General features: G+C 38.8%; 1 protein-coding gene across 4 annotated transcripts in view; it reads right to left on the bottom strand.

Annotated features, from left to right (window-relative positions):
• The window catches only part of LOC110025984 (ATP-dependent DNA helicase Q-like 3), an 87,875-nt gene that overhangs the window by 9,834 nt on the left and 57,669 nt on the right, over positions 1–20,372 (bottom strand). For all 4 annotated transcript variants that reach the window (XM_020726699.1, XM_020726700.1, XM_020726701.1 and 1 more), the window contains 2 exons: positions 15,884–15,972; positions 8,378–8,505 (listed from right to left, as the gene is read on the bottom strand). In XM_020726699.1, coding sequence (XP_020582358.1) covers positions 8,378–8,505; positions 15,884–15,972 — 217 coding nt within the window. The remainder of the gene's footprint in view (positions 1–8,377; positions 8,506–15,883; positions 15,973–20,372) is intronic.

The following is a 20,372-nucleotide window of genomic DNA, read 5'->3' as shown; positions in this document are numbered from 1 at the left end:
TCTTAAAAAAATTAATAAAACCATTTAAAAGAAAAAAAATCATTTAAAATCCTTTAAGAAATAAAATAAGACTTAAACAATTGAAAAAAAATTATAAAAAAACTCAAACATTTAAAACAATTAAAATCCTTAAAATTATAAAAATCTTTAAAAGACACTTTAACCTTTAATCACATAAGCTTGCAAGGGAAAAAAATTTCAACATAAAACTTCACATTAACTGAACTTAAGAGCAAAATTGAATGGAGAACAGTAACTTAGAAAACCAAATGAAAACCATCAAACCTAGAGAAAACCCTGATCATCACATCAACCGACAAGCATAGGAGTTAGAACAAATCACAAGTTAAAAATCAAACCCCAAACAAAAATCTAAAATACACAAACTTAAATCACGGGAATCAAACCAAGATAGATCAACTGTAAACCCTACAATGAGCTAACATAAAGAAAAACCTACAATCACATATACCCTTATTCCAATCTAGAAACATAGGTTAGATTATTAGGTACTATAGTTATTCCTAAGGGCAATGACCTATAAAACAAACAACCTTTAACCCCTGAAACTTTGTAGTTGCCATTGGATGAAGTCACCCATGGTTCCTGACTAAGGCACGTTTAACCACCTTTAGCTAATAAATTCTACAATTCACATTGTTATAACGCTAAATGAAGATTTTTGGTTATATGATTGGTTGATAGTCAAAGGATATCAATGGACCCAGGACAATAGAAAGACATAAACATCTTGATATGGGGCATTATGCTCAAAATTCAGGGTAGTTTACCTACTTAGCCTCCTTATAAAGTCTAAATTTATTTCAGAATTAGAGTTTCACATCGATTAGAAATCTTTCCAACTCAAACACTTCAAAGTCAAAATTTCAAACATATCATTCTAATTCAAACCTTCAAACTTAACCTTTTCATTTAACCTTTTCAAACCAATCTTGTCTAATCTATTTCAATCCCTTTGATTCAACCCAAATCTTGACTAAACTCAAACCTCTCCAATGATCATCAACTCTAAATCTTCGAGGTAAACATTCCTTCATAGGTTAAATCATTTTTCGAGGCCTTTCCATGACACACTGTCATTGGATTGTAAGTCCCAACATTTTCTTTTAAATTTTGAATTTGGAACCATTTATCAGCCTGAAAAATTCTAGCTTTGAAATTTCCAATCCTGAAATCTGAATAATATAATTTAGTATTTTAATCGAGAGTTTTCTCTAGAGTTCAGAGCTCTAAAGCTATAATTAACCATGAGAGTTTTCTCTTGTAGGGACCCTTATGGGGATATTAGATCCCAAAATAAAATAAACACTATCTTATACCAGCAAGATAAATGAAAAATCTTGTTAACACACAACCATAAATTCTAAAAATTTTCATCACCAGAAGTGTTAGATCGATTTTAAAATAATAATTTTCTATTCAGGGTAGTATATAATTATTCAAATGACACATCCGATCATTTAGATAAAAATCTTTCAAGATCTATGGTAGACACTCAATAAAAAATTCCAACGCGCGCGCGCGCGCGCGCGCGCACACACACATATATATATATAAACTCATCAATTAATTCCATCCCTTAAAAATATCAAGCCATTACATGCAAACATAAGTGTGATTCTCTAAATTGCAACAGTAAAGGGGATTATTAACATGAATTAATTAAATAAGTAATCAGTTAAGTGTAATTAAGATATTATTTTAAATTTTATAACTCAAAATATATTGATTATTTATGTATAAATTATAAAACAAATTGGGTTGTTATAAAATGTAGAATTTTATTAAAATAATTTGGACGTGTTTAGGGCGGTGCAAAAAATTAGGTGTATTTTTAAAATGATAATTTTTACTTGTTTCAATAAAAAATGTGTATTACAGTAGTAACAGATACTATCAAGCAAATTGCAAAAGACGTGCTTAGAAAATCAAAAAGAAAATCTCTTATGAATAAAAATAGTATGTGGAATAATAATGTGCAAGAAAAAAAAATTAACAAAAATTGTTTTAAAAAATGGTTTAGAAAGCTTGAAAAATGGAGAAAAATATAAGATCACCAGTAGAAGTCAGCGAGAATAATTTTTATGGAAAGAATTTTATACTTAGTGATTTTTATAATAAATTATATACTAAAGAGTGTGAAAGATATAAATATAAACTAGCTAAGGAAAGAGATAAGAAAAATAAAGATTTAGAAGTAAAGTGTATCAATGATGAAAATCAAAAATTATTTTTCTTATATGAGAGTATTAAATATAGGTATGTGAGATATTTTGATAAACCTTTCAATGAAGATTATGAAAATACGATTAGTTTTAGTGGTCTTAATGTCGTAAATAATAAATCTTTTTCTTTTTACTATCAAATTAGTAAAATGACAGTTGAAGAGGTTTTAAAGAAAATGAAGTGTCAAAAAATAACAGACCCTGATGATATACCAATAGAAATGTGTAAATCTTTGGGATATCTAGAAATTTTTTGGCTTACTAAACTTTTTATTATTATTTTAAAAACTAAAAAGATAACTGATTAATGGAGAAAGAGTATGTTGATTCATATTTTTAAGAATAAAGGCAGTGCACAGGAGTGCAAATTATAGAAGAATTAAATTGATGTGTTAAATATTAAAATTATGGGAGAAAATAATTAAACATAGGTTCAACATGATACAAAAATTTCTCAAAATCAGTTTAGATTTATGATGAGCAAATCTATTATGGAAGCTTATACATTTAGTGAGAGGTTTGATGAAAAATTATAGACAGAGTAAGAGGATTTATATATGATTTTTGTTGATTTAGAAAAAAACTCATGATAAGTTTCCAAGAGAAGTAATTTGGAGAGTTCTAGAAAAAAAATGTGTTGATATTACTTATATTGAAGTTATTAAAAATATATATACTAGAGCTATTACTTGTGTTCGAACAAAAAGAGGATTGATCAAGTATTTTCCTATTTCAGTTGAACTACATAAGGGATCAGTTTTAAGCCCATTTATTTTTTTTTCTTTAGTTGTGAATGTTCTAGCTAGACATTTACAGGACGATGTACCTTGGTGACAACCTTCTTGTGGATAAGACTAGAAGAGTTGGGAAAAACTTGAATTATGGATGTTTACTTTAGAGTCTAAAGACTCTCATTTGAGTAGATCTAAAACTGAATACGTTAAATGTAATTTTATTAATAGTTGACCTTATGGTGGGGTTGTAGCAACGGGTGTGATACCAGAGTTAAGCCAAACCACAACAACTGAAACAAATATTATTAAGCAAAATAACTAGGGTTACAATCGGGACTCAAACAAAAACAAAAAACACAATTAAATAGCAGTACTTGGCTAGGGCCAAATAGAAATATCCGTAGACAGGTGACAATATGGGTGGTTGACAGTGGAGCGGCGTGGAGGAGGTGGTAGGTGGGTCGATGACTAGAAGCTAGAAAGGCAAGCAGGATTGTTGTAGGCCGGTGGTGGAAGCAAGAACGACTAGAAGCAAAACGACAAGTAGAAGTGGTAGGATGGGGTTGCAACCTTGTGAGAGGGGCGCTGGGTTGGTGCGGCTAAGAGCGTGAGTGGTAGTTAGCAAGTGAGGTGGCAAGAGAGTTTGTGGTGGCGCAACAAGCAGGCCGCGGGGAAAAGCAACGACTGGGAGTGTGGAAAATAGGGAGAGGGGAAGGATTGCGTGGGGGGAAACTAGTCAAGGGAGTCACCACCTCAGAGCAATATACAACCAAAGTGCCACCTGTCCTCAGATACAATCATAGCAAGGGAAAACGCCTACCGACTAAGAATATGAAATCAAAACACACAAAACCGAACCCTAAACAACAAGTAACAAATATAGAATAAGATGGTGGGAGAATAGGAGAAAAGGGGGCAGTAAATCCCGCTCAAAGCTTCCATCCAAACAGCCGGTCAATCCAGCCTCCCTACTAAACAGAAACCCCCTAGCCGGACCGGGTTGGACCGATTCATCAATATCCTTTGTGTCATTCTCCTGAGGTTAGGGAAGCTTCAACTTCATTCGTTGAAACTTCTAGCTGTATGTTGATGGCGATAGAGTTGATGTAATCTTCCGGGGCTAAATCATCTTCTACTGCAGTTTGAGAAGCACATAAATCCCACTAACGACTGCAATGTCCCCCAAAACACTAGAGTCTTCTCCACTTGTGAGCATACATCCATATTGATCCATTCCCCCGAGAGTCCACTGAACTGAGTTGGGTCCGTGTCACACATATACTACTGAACCCTCCCAAAGTAAACAAAGGTCAGCTCAACCTGATCTAAAGTTAGGGTATCCTAAAACTTCCCGAACGATGGTGTTCATGGTAGTAAGGTATCAATCATGATGTTCTGAAATGTTCTCTGTCGTGATTGTCTCGTATCTAGAATCAACATCTAGATCTTATCCTCTGTCGTCACCAAAACCGGTCCCACCAATGTCGCTCTGCTAGAAAGGGCTCCTGTGATTTCGGACTCCGCAGAAGGGAGAAGGACGATGCACTTCCTCTCCTTGGAGAAAAAGTAGGTGTTCATGAATCCATCGTGTTGAGTTCTACGGTCAACTGTCACGATCTCCCCAAAAAGTGGTAGACATCTATGGGTACTACCACACACAACACTTGATCCTGCAACTAGGCCCTAATCGAAAACTCCACTAGGCAACTCTCTTGTTAATGTTGACCCTATTTTCCTTCTTCAGTCACGTTAAGTCATGAGGCCCAACTTCTCAACCATCTATGTGAATGTCACGTTCTTACTGCTCCCTCCATCAATGATGAGACTGTATACCTTCTCGTTCATAGTGCAAAGAATGTAGAATATATTGAGGTGAAGCCACTCTAAATCCCTCATATTATCAGTATATAGGACCAGTCAAAACACGAGCGACTCTCCTTCATCCGATGGAATATGACACACCTCACTCTATTCCTCAGCTTTCTCCTTGCCCCTAACCTCCTCCATGGGGCGCCGCTTGGTAAAAGACGCAACTTGGCTTATTGGGCAGCTGGAAGCGATGTGCCCAAATCTGTGACATTTGAAGAATTTTCTGACGGGTATTGTAGTAGCTATGCTACTCTTTTCAAGCTTCTCACTAGGAGCGGCTCTATCCTTAACCGAACCAGTTTTCTCAACACCCCAAGGTATGCTCCTGCTGGTGTCTCCAATTATGGGTGGTTGTTTAACAATGATGGTTGTCTGCTCTGTTTTTGCCACCTTTCCACTTTCAATGCTAAGGCTGGACATCTCCAAGTGACCAATAAGGTTGCAGTTGCACCACATTGCCAATAGTGGGCTTCAGGCCTCTCACATAACGTGTTATGGTGTGTTCTTCCACTTAGACCAAATCACATTTCATCTGCAACTGATCAAACTGCGTCGTGAACTCCTCCACTGATAGATCTCTTTGTTACAAGCAGTGAGGTTTGTAAACATATTCTGATAGTAGTGAGAAGGTAGGTATGTTCTCCGCATCACCTTCAACATCTTCTGCCACTTGGTAATTTTATCATTGCCTTCTCCTTTCTTCTGCCTCTTCAAGTTGTCCCGCCGCAAGAAAACGTTCTTCATCAATTTGATAGCAGCTTCACCCTTCTATCTTCTGACACCTCTTTGTATTCAAAGATCCTCTCAACTGATTGTAGACATTAGATAAAATCATATGGATCCATACCTCCATCAAACTCTGGTAGATCCACATTTATTTTGAAGTCCCTGTGTTTTCTATATGGGGTATTCTCACTTGGTCTCCTCTGATACTAGATTCCAAAGCTTCATGGTCTTTCTTCTTCATCACTGAAATCCTCCATATGAAAAAGGATCAAAATTATTTGCCTCTTTCGACTTTCCTTGTCACCATCGAGAGTAAGCCCCTCTGGGTTTCATCCTCAATATTCGCAAGCCCCCGTTAAAGTCGACGTATCGCTCGTTGTATCTCTTTTCGGGTAGGCTTGGACATGTATCTCCTTCGTGCATGGCTGCATTTCAGAGTTGGGAGGTGAAGGGTGTAAAAAATTGATTTATTAAGCAAAATGATATCAACAAAAGAAAATTAAGATTAGGTTAAAGTTTGACTATGATTAGGGAATAGGAAAGAAAATTTTGATGGAGGGGTAAGACAAATGCTAGGAAACCCTAGGGTAGAATTAGAGTTAGGCTAAATCTGATACCAAATGATATCAAAGTTAATATAAACCACAATAACAAAAACAAATATTATTAAGCAAAACAACTAGGGTTACAGTCATAACTCAAATAGAGACAAAAAATACAAGAAAATAACAGAATATTCGTGGGCAGTAGTGACGGGATGGGTGGGGCGGGGTGGAGGAAATGGTAGGTGGGTCAGTGGTTGGCAGTTTGAAAGGTAAGAATGATTGCTACAGGCCGGTGGTGGAAGTAGGAATGACTAGAATTTAAACGACAAGTAAAGGAAGTGATAGGAGGGGGGTTGCAACCCTGCAGAAGGGGCAATGGGTTCGTGTGGCTCGGCAGGGAGGGACAACATGAGCGGAAGTTAGCAAGTGAGGTGGCAAGAGGGTTTGCGACGACGAAACAAGCGGATACGGGGAAAAGCAACAACTGGAAGCTTGGAAAACAGGGAGAGGGTTGTGAGGGAAACGGGTTGACTTGGTCACCACCTTGGAGAAGTATACAGCAGGAGTGACACTTTTCCTTGGATACAACCCTAACAAGGGGAAACGCTTGGCGGTCAGGAATCGGAAATCAGAACACATAGAAATGAACCCTAAACAAACAACGATGAATATATAATAAAATAGGTGGGAGAATAAGGGGAAAGGGGGCAATAAATCCTGCCCAAAACTTCAGTCCAAACAGCCGACCGGTCCAACCTCTATGCTGGACTAGACACTCTTAGCTGAATTGAGTTGGGACCAATTCAACAATAGTCCATGCGTCGGGGTGATCCAGTCATTAAAATGAGTGAATTTTAGATATCTCGGGCCTATTGTTCAAAGTAATATATAGATGAGGATGTTAATAGTAGAATTCAAGTTGGATAGTAGAAGTGGAGGAATGCATCAGGCATACTGCGTGATAAAAAAAAGTATCACTTAGATTTAAATGAAAAATTTTATAAAATGGCAATGAAACCTATAATACTTTATGGCGCAAATTGTTGGCCTGTAAAAGAGAAATAAAAATTAAGTGTTGCTGAGATGAGATTATTCAGGTGGATGAGTGGTTGTACACTTAGAGACAACTTGCGAGATGAATATATCCGTGAAAGGGTTGGAGTAGCTTTAGTGACATACAAGATTAGACAACGTCGCCTTAGATAGTTTGGTCACATTAAATGTCGACTATCTGATGACCCAATTAAGAGAGTAGATGTTTTAGATTTGACTTCTGTTATGAAAAGTAGAAGTAGACCTAAAAGACTTGGGTATATTGTATAAAAAAAAGATCTTAATTTATTAGAATTAAATAAAATATGACTCTCAATAGAACATAATAGAGAAAAACGATTCATGTAGCCAAACCCATTTAGTGGGACAAAGGCTTCTTGTTGTTATTATTTAGGTAAAAACTAATATGATGATCCAGTAGTACATTCACTCATTAGAAAATGCCCATGTATAACAATAGGCTTCTTTTTTCTCTGCAAATCATTGCAATTCTAAATCACGAATTTCAAATTGAGACACCTGTCATTACAAACAATATGCCTTTCCCTGAATCCTTTCCACCTTTATGTAGGCTATAAATTCATAGGAACATACATAAAAAGAAAATTTTAAAATTCATAGGACAATATAATTTTTAGACTAATTATTAGTGAAGAACAATAGTACAATATTTATAGATTATGACTTTCCAAAACAAACAAAATGAAAGTTTAAAATTCAATTGAAAAAGTATTTTCTAATTAACTGGGATAGCCATTCATTCATTTTCTTCTACATAAACCATCCCCACGCAATAAAAACTTCTATTTTCTTCCTAATCCAACCACCTCACCGATATGCTCATGTTTTTCCTTGAAGATATTTTGGGGGTTTATTAAGAAAAGATGCCCAACATGAGGAGCATAGCCTCACAGTTTTTATGGTATACCATTTTTGTGTGTTTCACCAGTTAAGGGAATCCATTACTATTAAGTAGTCTGGCACAAAAACACACCATGATAATTAACATGTGCAATCAGTATGGAATCGATTAATCTAAAAGCAACGCTCTGGGAATTAAACTTTGTTGAGGAAAGCAAGATTAGAACATTTCTGTATAATAATGTATTACCTATTTCTGTATAATAATGTATTACCTCGCTACCAAATATTTTCTCCCAACTCAAAAATCTTCTAAATAAAAAAAAAATAGTGGACGGGAAACCTGCTTGTTTTGGTCTTTATTTTGATAATAATTTTCCTCCGCACGTTGTAAAGCTTCAAACTTCTCATCAATAGTAGCTTTTGATGAAATCTTGGACCTTGCTGAACGTTCTACGGCCACCGCTTCATCTACAATTTAGACAAACTCCTAATAAGCAACACCTACATCTAATAAACTAGAAGATTATAAACCAGCAAATTAGAAGCAGTTTCTAGTGATTCATACTAAAAAGGTAAGCAAATACTAATGAAAACAAAAAAAAATTTAACGTTCAAGGTTTATTGAGCACAAGGCTTTTGTTCACAGTTGAGAATAAATTTCACTGCTCTTTAACTCGTAAGATAATTAAGTGTTATTATCTGAAGCGAACCAGCGTCCACGATGGTAATGAAAGAAAATAATAAGTTCGGTAAGTCAAATGCCTGGAAAAGGAGCATGTAATCTGTTTCTGTAAGAGAGATGTATCAACAACCAGTAAGATGGTTCATTTACCACTCCCACATAAGCTTCAATATAGCTCATCTTGTTGACATGATCAGCCAAGTTAGGCACAATCCAAAGTAAGTTCACACAGAAGTTATAACCAAGTATTATAATAACCAAAAGAAACTCCATGGAAGAGGATTGATATGCTCTGGCGCCAAAATCAGCAAGCAAACAATCATGAAACGACAAGGGGTAGAAAGTAAACTCAAAAGTGGGCTGCTCTTAACAAACAAATAAAGAAAAAAAAAGTAAGATAAAAGGTGATCTACTATTCGAGAGGTAGATCGGCCCTTCCATAACCCTGGACGTCGCTATGAACACCACAAGAGAAGAAAAACACAACCAACAAAACATGCATAAAAAAACAAATCATAGGTTCCTCCCCTTACTAAAATCCTCCCACAGCAATTGAAAACTTTTCTTTCCACTTTCCCTCCAAACCAGCTGTAATTTTTCCTTGAGTATGTAATTAAGCCTTTCGTGGACCCCTGCCCCTTTCTGCCGCTGAAAGGTCCCGCCTGACTTCTTCTTACGAACAGGATCGACCCGCCTACTGTTGTGGCGGGCCGATGCTTTTGCTTTCGATCGGTCCACAAGGGACCGTTTCAGAAACGGGCGTAAAACTACTCACCTCCTAAAGAAGTATCTTGTCCTCAAGGTGGAAGGATGGAAACTGCTTGTGGATTACCTCGTAAAGCTCTCATGTTGCTTCATAGTCTGACAGTCCTTTCCACTTAACCAATATCTCCTTTGCCCCCCTACTCCTCAGCTCACTCATTCGATCTCTAGCGACTCTAAAATCACTTCCAAATCCTCCGTCAGTCTCGACGGTAGTGTAAACGAGGGTGTATGATCTCCAATCACACGTCTCAGCTATGATACATGGAAAACCGAGTGTGGTGCGGATGATGATGGTAACTTCAAATGGTAGGCCACTGCTCTGATGCATGCCATCACCCCGCGGTTACAGTTTCATTTCTCCTCCTGACTAATGTCTTCTGTCGGAAAGGCCTCAGTTTCAATTGAACCATGTCTCCTAGTTCAAATTGCATTTCTCTCCTGTGTCCGTCAGCCTTGCTCTTAATGTTTGTTGAGCCCTCAATAAAATGAACATTGAGCTCTGCTAGTATCCTGTCCCTCTCCTCCAAGTACTGATCAACGTTGAATATCGGTGTGGTATTATGCCAATAATGTATTAAGTGAGGTGGATCATGCCCATACAATATCTTGAAAGGGGGTTGTCTGTGCTGAGCTGTGATACAAAATATTATACCAATATTCAGCTCATGCGACCACTTAGCCCATAGCTTTGGTGTATTAGATACAAAACAACGCAGGTATGTCTCCATACTTTTGTTGACCACCTCTGTTTGCCCATCAGTCTGGGGATGATATGTGATGCTTCTTTTAAGGGTTGTTCCCTGCAATATGAATAGCTTTTTTCAGAAGTGAACGAGGAACACCTTATCCCTATCCAATAAAATTGATTCCATCACCCCGGGCAAATGGACCACTTACCGGAAAAACACTGCCACGACTAAGACAAAAATGTAGGGATGTCATAAAAGAGTGAAAGGTGCATACTTAGGCGATCCACGACCACCATGATCACCGTGAATCCTTCTGACCGTGGCAATGCCTCGATAAAATCTATCGTCACTTTTTTCCAAACTTTCCCTGGTAACACTAATGTTTGTAGCAACCCTCATAGTGTCGTGGTTAAGTACTTGTGCCACTGTCACACATCACATTTTGCCATCACGTCCTCAATCTCTCTGCGCATCACCACCCAATAAAGTTCTGCCGCCAGACGACTGTATGTCTTTTGCACCCTTGAGTATCCCCCGATCGCAAGAAACTTTTGTAATAATTTGGGAATACGCTCTGATGACTTGGATTGCATGAATTACCTCAGGTGGAACAGTTGCTATCCCCTCAATGCATATTCTAGATGACTGTTTGGATCTTGTAGTAACTAGGCTCTCATCTTCCTCAGCTCCTCATCTCTTTCGCTCTTCAGTCTCAAGGCTTCCCAATTTAGGACCAAGGGTACCGATAAGGTCGTCAATTGGGGTTCTTCCATCTTTTTCGACAATGTGTCAGCTGCCTTGTTCTCCAATCATGGTCGGTACTGAATCTCGAAATCATTCACCAGTAGCTTGGATAGCCATCTATGATGCTCCTCAATCACCATCCGCAGCTCCGGAAGATACTTTAAACTCCTCTAATCTGTCATGACAAAAAAATGTCATCCCAATAAATAGGGTCACCACTTCTAAATGATAAAAACAATTGCCATCAATTCTCATTCATATATTGACTTTAGCCTCGCTCTGGCCTTAAGAACCTGATTAAAGTAGGCAATCGACCTCTGATTCTGCATGAGCACTGCTCCCAATTTGTACCTTGATAAATCTGTCTCCACCACCAATGGTTTACTAAAATATGGAAGTGCTAATACCAGTACACAAGTCGTAGTCCTCTTCAGATGTTCAAATGTCAGTGTCATTGCTTCCCCCATTTGAAATTGTCTTCTTCAACTGCTCCGTCAGTGACCATGCTATCGTGTCATATCTTCTCACAAATATCGTGTCATATCAACTCCTTAAAACTCCTTGATAAGGGCCAATCAATCATAACCTTGATCATCGACTGATCCACTGCAACTCCCGTTCTGGTCACATGTCTTAGGTACTCCACCTGAAACTGTGCAAAAGAATATTCCTCAAGTTGGCATACAATTGGTGCTCCCTCAACGTCTCCAGGACTGTCTTTAGGTGCCCCACATGCTCTATCTCTATAGGACCATATATCACACTATCATTATAGAAGACTAGGAAAAATTTCCGGAGATAGGGTTGAAAAACCCTATTCATGAGGGTTTGAAATGTCGTTGGGGCGTTGGTTAGGCCAAACGACATCATTAAGAACTCATAATGCAATTCGTGTTCTAAATGTTGTCTTGTGCACATCTGCTGGATTCATTTTGATCTAGTGGTATTCCGACTTAAAATCAATTTTTGAGAAAATGACTATCCCATAAAGGTCATTCAGTAACTCATCAATCACAATAATAGGAAACTTGTCCACATCATCCCCTTGTTCAAAGCCAGGTAGTTCACGCAAAATCTCCAATTACCATTTTTTTTCTTCACCAATAGGACGAGACTGGAAAAAAGACTCACACCAGGCCAGATAATCCCGGCCTCGTCTCTTGAATCAACTTCTTTATCTCATTCTTCTGAATCTGGGGGTACCTGAAAGGTCTGATGCGGATAGGGGGATGGGGGAAATACCCTCCTTCAAGGCAATGGCGTGATCATGCTCCCTCAGGGAGGTAACCGGCTTAGTTGTTGGAAGACATCCGTAAACTACTGTAAGAGATGATGTACCCCTTCAAGAAACTCTGTCAACTCTGAATCACAAATCTCCACAATGCTCTGCAACTTCACCGAGTAGCCCTGCCTCTTTCCCCGTACCGAATTTAATATGGTTTTGAACGACATCATAGTTTTGCATAAACGAGCATCTCCTCTCACCATCACCTTTCTACGCTGTACTTGGAACTCCATTGTCAGGGACTTCCAATCCACCTTCATCTCTCCCAACGTAAGCAGTCACTTCATCCCAAAAATCACATATGTGTTGCCAAATCTAAGGGAAAGAAGTCTTCCACCACCTGTAGGTCATGTAGTATCAGAACCAACCCCTTGCAAATTCCACAACTTTTCTCCACCTTAACTATCCCCATCACGACGTTGAAGCTCCCTGTAGTCGTCAGCTCCAACCCTAGCTTCTCCACGACCAGATTTGAGATAAAGTTACATGCAGCCCGCTATCTACCAACACTAAAATCGGTTGTTCTCTAATCCACTCCCCACCTTCATGGTGTGATTCGGGGTAAATCCCACCACCGAATTGAGGGACAACCCTGTCACATCCAAATGCAGATGCTCCTCTTCTGCCGCGTCCTCCTTTGATTCTTCACTCATTATATTTTCCTCTTGAACTAGAAGAATCTTAAGGGTGTCTCCTTGCAACAGTGGCCTAGGGTATATTTCTCGTCACAACGATAACACAATCATTTTATTTCTCCTATCCTGCACTTCTGCATCTGTGAGACGCTTGAAATTACCTCCAGGATGAGTTCTTGTATTCTTCTCCTTCGACAACTCTTTCTGAAATGACAATGTATGGGTCCTCAATGTCGTGGATGTCAAAGTGCTCTTGTAGAATCCTCTGATGTTGCTGCCTTTGCTGGTCTTTCTCACTCTTTATAATCTTCCATCATCTGAGCGAGCTCCATTATTTCCCTCAATCTTGCGATCTCAAGGGGCGGATGGTTGCTCGTATGTCGTGCTTTAGGCCTTTCAAGAAGTTTTTTTCAGTCTTGTTGCAGAAATCCCCCTCAACCTCTCTAAGAAGAGCTCGAACTTCTCTCGGTATTTTGTAACCGTCTCCTCCTGAGTTAGAGCACAAATTGCTCGTGTAGATCTCCTTCCCTAATAGCTCGAAAATGCACCGACAAGCACTCCTTAAACTCCTTCTAGGAGTGTACCATATATCTTTCCTCCATCCACTGAAACCACGCTAAAGCCTTTCCCTCCAATCATAATCCTGCTTCCATGAGTTTCTCTTCATCTGTTAGCCCATTGATTGCAAAGTATCGCTTCGCCCAATACACCCACCCATATGCATCTTCCGTGCCTCTTAAATCATCCCTCCGATTTTCAGCCCATCCCCCTCCATCAAAAGTCCCCACTCCCCCTCCTTTAGGAGTCATAGTAGGACGCTTCTGTAGGTAGATGATATCTTTTGCGCTGTCTTCTTGCTCGATCAACTTCCTTTTTGACCTGACTAAGAATTCCCTGATCAACTCGTGGTTAGGGTTTGCAACAGGAGTGATCGACACGATTTGGATTGCATCACCATGACTTTTTTCATCATCTCCCACATTTCTCCTATGCTCTCAAACTCATCATCCGTTCGATTTTCAATTGAAGAAAACCTATCCTCCAAGGAGGCAAACTTCTCTTCCATTCCCGATTTGATTTGCGGCACCTCTCCTTCCAGCACATCTACTTTCTTTCCAATCATCCCACAAAGATCTTGGCATTGATACCAACTTGATAAGCTCCGACGCCAAAAGAAGCGAGCAAACAATCACGGAACAACAAGAGATAGAAGACAAATGCAAAAAAAAGGTTGCTCATAACAAACAAACAAAGGCAAAAAAGTAAGATACAAGGGAGATCTACAATTCGAGAGGTAGATCGACTATTTCACAACCCTAAACGTCGCTAGGAACACCACAAGAAGAAAAACACATCAGCCAACAAAACATGCATAAAGAAAACAAACCATAAGTTGCTCTCTTTACTAGAATCCTCCCACAATATTTGAAAAACTTTCCTTTTCTACTTTCCCCCCAAATTTGCTTTAATTTCTCCTCCTTGAGTATGTAATTAAGCCTCTCGTGGACCCAACCTGTCCGCTGCCCCTTTCTGTCGCAGCAACGTGCCGCCCGATTTCTTCTCCCGAGCAGGATCGACATGCTTGCTGTTGTGGCGGGCCAATGGCTTTGGCTTTCAACCTGTTTAGGAGGGACCGGTCCATGAACGGGCATAACAACAACAACAACAAAGCCTCAATCCCACTAAGTGGGTCGGCTACATGAATCCTTTTTCTCTATTGCATCCTATTTAGTGTCATATTTACATTTAATCCTAATAAATTAAGATCATTTTTTATACAATAAGCCCAAGTCTTCCTAAGTCTACCTCTGCCTTTCTTAACAAAAGTCAAATCTAAAACATCTACTCTCCTAATTGGATCATCAGATGGTCGATGTTTAATGCAACAAACCATCTAAGATGACTCTCTCCAATTTTGCCCTTCACTGGAGCAACACCAACCCTATCACAGATATATTCATTTCGCATTTTGTCTCTAAGTGTAAAACCACTCATCCACCTAATCATTCTCATCTAGGCAACACTTTACTTAGTATTATGCTTCTCTTCTAAATGTCAACATTCCGCACCATAAAGCATTGCAGGTCTCACCATCAACTTATAAAATTTTCCTTTTAGCCTAAGCGGTACTTTTTTATCACACAATAGGCCAGAAGCATTCCTTCACTTCAACCAACCAACTTGAATTCTACTAATAACATCTCTATCTATATCACCATCGCTTTGAACAATAAACCCGAGATATCTAAATCGTTCACACCTTTTAATAATTTGATCACTCAAAGTTACTCTTCTGTCACTAGAGCAAATACTACTAAAATTACATTCTATGTATTCAGTTTTAGTTCTACTCAAACAAAGGTCTTTAGACTCCAGTGTATACCTCCGTAATTCAAGTTTTTCCTAAGTTTTTTCTCTTGTCTTATCCACGAGAAGGATATCATCAGCAAAAGGCATACACCAAGGTACATCTTCCTGTAAATGTCCAATAAGACCATCCATAACTAAAGCAAAAAGATATGGGCTTAAAGCCGATCCCTGATGTAATCCAATAGAAATAAGAAAATATTTGGTCAATCCTCCTTCTGTTTAAACATTAGTAATAACTCTAGTATACATATCTTTAATGACTTGAATATATGTCATATCAACACCTTTCTTCTCAAGAACTCTCCAAAGGATATCTCTTGGAACCTTATCGTAAGCTTATTCTAAATCAATAAAAATCAAATATAGATCCTCCTTATTAACTCTGAGCTTCTCCATCAGACCTCTCAATAAATGTATAGCTTCCAAAGAAGACCTGCTCGAAACAAATAAAAAATGATCATGAGAAATCTTTGTACTACGTCTTAGCCTACATTCAATTATCCTCTCCCGTAATTTTAATTTATGACACATCAACTTAATTCCTCTATAAATTGCACACTCTTGTGCATCCCCTTTATAAATACACACACACACACACACACATATTGTTTCGATGGATACTTCCAAAACAAGAATAAAGGATGAACTTTTTACATTATCATAAACTAGTAAGCACCTTCAGATTCTGATATATCTTCATCAGAGGTCGCATCCTCCTCAAGATTCCAAAATTCACTCACTGGATCTGATGCAGCAACATTCGATCTGGAGAAGAGATAATAAAATAGGCTGAAAAATTATTCCATTAAGATTGCACAACAAGACAAAAGATATAATTATAAGGGCAGAATATAATGTCAAATGACAACTCAAACAAGAAAATAAGATCAAAAACGGTTAATGACATCAGATTGTAAGACTAAATCAATAAACGAATGATTATGATATTTTAACTATTCCTTCAAGTAAGTTAAGTCGTTAAGTTAAATTCAGAGCCATAGAGTAAGTTTAGTTTGAATGAAATGGAGGTACTGCAAATACAGTTTAATTCACAGTTTCATATGGTTTAGTTCCCTTGTAATTAACAAGTAACTGGATTTACCATAAAATATTAGAAAAATGCATTTTATCTTTGACAATTTCATACCCAATCTTAGAAAGAAAAATATATTCAATAACCAGTATAACTCAAATGACCCCCCTAAAGAAAAAATAACTCATTTCCTCATCAACCAAGCAACAAACAACAACAAAACCTTTAACAACAACAAAACCTTTATCCCACTAAGTGCGGTCGGCTACATGAATCATTTTTCTCCACTGCATCCTATTTAGTGTCATATTTTCACTTAATTCTAATAAATTAAGATAATTTTTATACGATATGCCCAAGTCATCCTAGCTCTACCTTGTTGACCTCATTTTTAGTGAGATATAGTCTTCCTCTTAGGTTTTAGGATCTAGCCTTAGGGATCTCCCTTCGACTGTCTTAGAACCTTAGAAATGGAACCCGCCTTGTTCTAAAAATTCAACCCACTTCTGTCCCTTTTTGGAGTTTCGCATGTGTGGTATCGACTTCCATAAGGCGGGTGAAGCCGACATGAGGAAACCCAAAAGGAATTCCTATAGGACCTTTTTGAGTCTTAGGGTGACATTCTGCACAATTCGCAGTCTCGCGCGCATAAACTTCGCAATTCGGAGAGTCGACACGTCCGATCGCCACAATTCACATCGCTTGCACTGTTATCTATCGAAGACTTGAATAAAACTTTTGAAGCGATCGACCGCTGGCCAAAATTTAAATTTTGAATTTTAACGCGTTTTCGACTAATTGACTCGTTTGTCGACGACATCATCCGAGCGACCCCGGATGACGAAACAGACTACGAACTCCCCTAACGCACGCACACGAGCTCTGCCTCATTTCCCTCTCCCGTTCGCGTGCCTAGCCCTTTCCCTTTCTCGTTCTCGAGCCGACCGAACTCTTCCTCCTCCGCACGAGAGAAGGTTGACCTCGTTAGTCCTTGCCTGACGTGCTGCTGCCCGCGGCCTTCCTTCCCGAAGCCGTGCAAGTCTCTCTGAGCTGTGGTTTTCCTTTTCTTGGTAGTTTGACTCTGGGAAGCTTGTTCCCTGGTACACTTGAACGGCAATATCTTCTCTTCTTCCCGATGCTTCCCTCGCTGCCCCTAGTCTCGCCGCTCGGTCCGAGAGGCTTCGGTGACTTCACCTTCTGTGAGCGGGGAGCGTGTCCTTTTTTCTTTGGCCCGATTCGAGTGTCGTGGACAGTTGGGGGTGGTCATCTTTCTCTTCTCCTCTGTTCTCTGCCTATAAACACAGTTCCTTTTGAAATTTTTTGAGGTTGTTGAGAAAAGTTTTTCTGAGAGGAGAGTAAAAATTTTGACTGTGAGGAGATTGGAAAGGGAATTTCTGTGAGAGCATTTCTTTGAGGTAGCTTCTTGTGTTGCTGTGCTTTACGTTTGCATTGAGGAGGTACCTCTTCTTCCATTTCTTTCCTATGCCTTGGTTTCCTGAGGTTTTCTCTCTGTCGAGCCTCCTCTTGCTCGGTTAAATGGAGGATACAGCATGCTAGTTCATTTTACTTGGATATATTTTTGAGATATTTACTTCAAGTGCATTTGGAAATGAAAATGTGAGCATGTGTTAAAATTAGACTTGGTTACTCGCTTAAACTAGGGAGGCTATGACATATTCATGGTTCTTGTGGCATGTTTACGTTGGAAACATTTAGGGAGTTAAGGCATGACTTTGAAATGATTTTTGCTCCTCTTGCAAGCATGTTGGGATGAGTATTATGAAGCTTTTCACTTATTTTCGTTTGGTATGAAATATTGGAGAGGTTATTTAGCCTTTCATGCATGCTAGGGAGTGCATTTTACTATTTTATGCATGTTTGGGGGCTCGGTTTTGGCTTCCTGTGGCTTTCCCTGGTTTGAAATATATGCTATAAGAAAACCTATTTAATGTGGAAAGTGTTATAGCTTGTTATGAGGGCTTAGTTCAGCTCCTCGTGAAGTTCCTCCCTTGTTCATATATTTATTGGAATAATTTCATGCTTGGGATATTTAGACATGCAGGTTGTTTCTTAGCTCTGAATGACTCGATTCTACCTACAGGTGGCTGGAACTTTAATTTCTATTAAAGTATGAATTTATATATCAATGTTTGGGCCTTTTTTAATCTTGTTGAGCTCTGACTTTGGCTTTTGGTTCTGGCTGAGCTTGTTTTTGGCTTCTGATTCTTGCTGAGCTCGATTTTTTTTTTTGGTTTTTGGTTCTTGCTGAGCTCGGTTTTGGTTTCTGGTTCTTGTTGAGCTCGATTTTGGCTGGGTTTGGAGTCTCGGTTTTGGAATTAAAATGAATAGAGCTCTATCCTTATGGAGGCCCCTGTTGGGCTCGGTTTTGGTATTCCACCGAGCTCAAAGAAACGTGTGATGGATAAATTTCTGTTGATTCACAATAATTTTGTAGTTCTTGTGTAAAGTATGTGTCGTTTCTATATTTTGGTATCTCAGGGGTATGGGAATGTTTTCTTTTGACTATCTCGTTGTAACTTGGATTTAAGCCTTAGCTGTGGCCGGGTTTTGGCTTGACTTGAGAGCTTGGTTTGCTTGTTTTAACTCCTACTCCTGAGCCCTTGATTGAGTCTTTAAAACTCATATTTGCTCGAGAGTCTTGATGATTTGCTTTGCTTGTCTTTGGTCCCTATCCGAGAGATGGCTTGGTTCTTTTTTATTCTTGTTGGTTTCGGCTCTTACCCGAGAACCTGTTTTGGATGTGCTGTGTTGTTTCCATTCGAAGGCTGATATTTGGTTTTGATGGATCGATTTGACAGTTTTTGAGACCGCAATGTGATGTTTGCTTGGTGCCTAGCCATGGGTTTGTGATGTGGATTGAATCAGCCTCCTCTTTTGGTACTTACCCATGAGGCCTATTGTAAGTCATTGGGTGTGATTTGGTCCTTCTTGCTAGGCTTGATTGGCTTGAATGTCGTGGATGAATCAAGTTTGTCATCCCAAAAATTATAATTATTTCAATTATCCTTTCATGATTGTCAGGGAAGCATAGTTGCCTTTGGAGGTCTTTTTGTTGGCTTAAACCGTGAGCTTTATTAGTTCTTTTTGGGCCCCTTTGTTGCCTTAACTGTAGGCCTTACCTATTGTCTTTTAGGCTGCCTTTGGTTATGAGCCTTGTTGGTTGTTTCCTCTTCTCTGCTGACCCTGGCCGTGAGTCCTACCTACTATTCAGCTCTGTGTAGTGATCCCGATCGTGAGCATTTACATGATTTTATGGGAAGATTTCTATGCTTGTTTGATATGTGAAGTTATGGATTAATTCGAAAGTTGGAAGATTTTGATATCAACTTTGGGATCTGGGGAGGATTTGCAAGCTTTATTTGCGAGAGTATTTGGTTGATTTGATTAATCCTGCGTTCTTGGGGTTTGGAGAATCAGCGCAAAGGGATATTTTATGTTTGTTAGGAAAGACCTCGGGCCGTACCTTTCCAGGTCTTTTCGATACGAGTTTTGGGAACTGATCCATTCTCCTTTTCAGTATTTTAGATGGATCAGTGTCTCCTCTCTCTCACCCTATTTTTGTTCTTTTTTTCCTTGCTTCTTGGTTCGGGTTTTTCGATGCTTAAGCCCGATGCATAAGGGTCCACGTATAGCCTTTTACTATACGTGAAACCATCAAGCAAGGTCGCAAGTACTCGTTTTGGCGCGTACGGTGTTGATGATAAAGGCACACCGAAGATAGAGCAGAAAGATGTCCTATCCTATAACATCAAGATTCAGACATTTGATGAACAATAGGATATGGTATCCTTCACCGACATAAGTCTAGCGGTAGTCGGCTCGAACCTCCTCAGGATGTTGGCAGTCCTACGCTTGACAGCGTAATCGACTCGTGGAAAACAAAGGAATTTCTAAAAGAAAAAAAGGAGAGAAAAAAAGATAAGTTTTGATAAACCATTTTCAAACAAAAATATACTTTTCTACGAAACAAAAATTGATAACTTTTCTTTGCATGTTTAAAAATTTGTGTGTATGTCAAAAACATAAAACGTATTTTAAAAGTTGGTTGTCCACCTGACGAATACCTGTTTAGGTTGTGAAATAGCCTTCTAAGTGAGGTTCAAGACACTCT

Source organism: Phalaenopsis equestris, unplaced genomic scaffold (assembly GCF_001263595.1).
Source record: "Phalaenopsis equestris unplaced genomic scaffold, ASM126359v1 Scaffold000347, whole genome shotgun sequence".
In the NCBI taxonomy this organism is placed as follows: domain Eukaryota; kingdom Viridiplantae; phylum Streptophyta; class Magnoliopsida; order Asparagales; family Orchidaceae; genus Phalaenopsis; species Phalaenopsis equestris.
The sequence above is the reverse complement of the archived record's forward strand: the minus strand, read 5'-3'. Positions and strand labels throughout refer to the sequence as shown.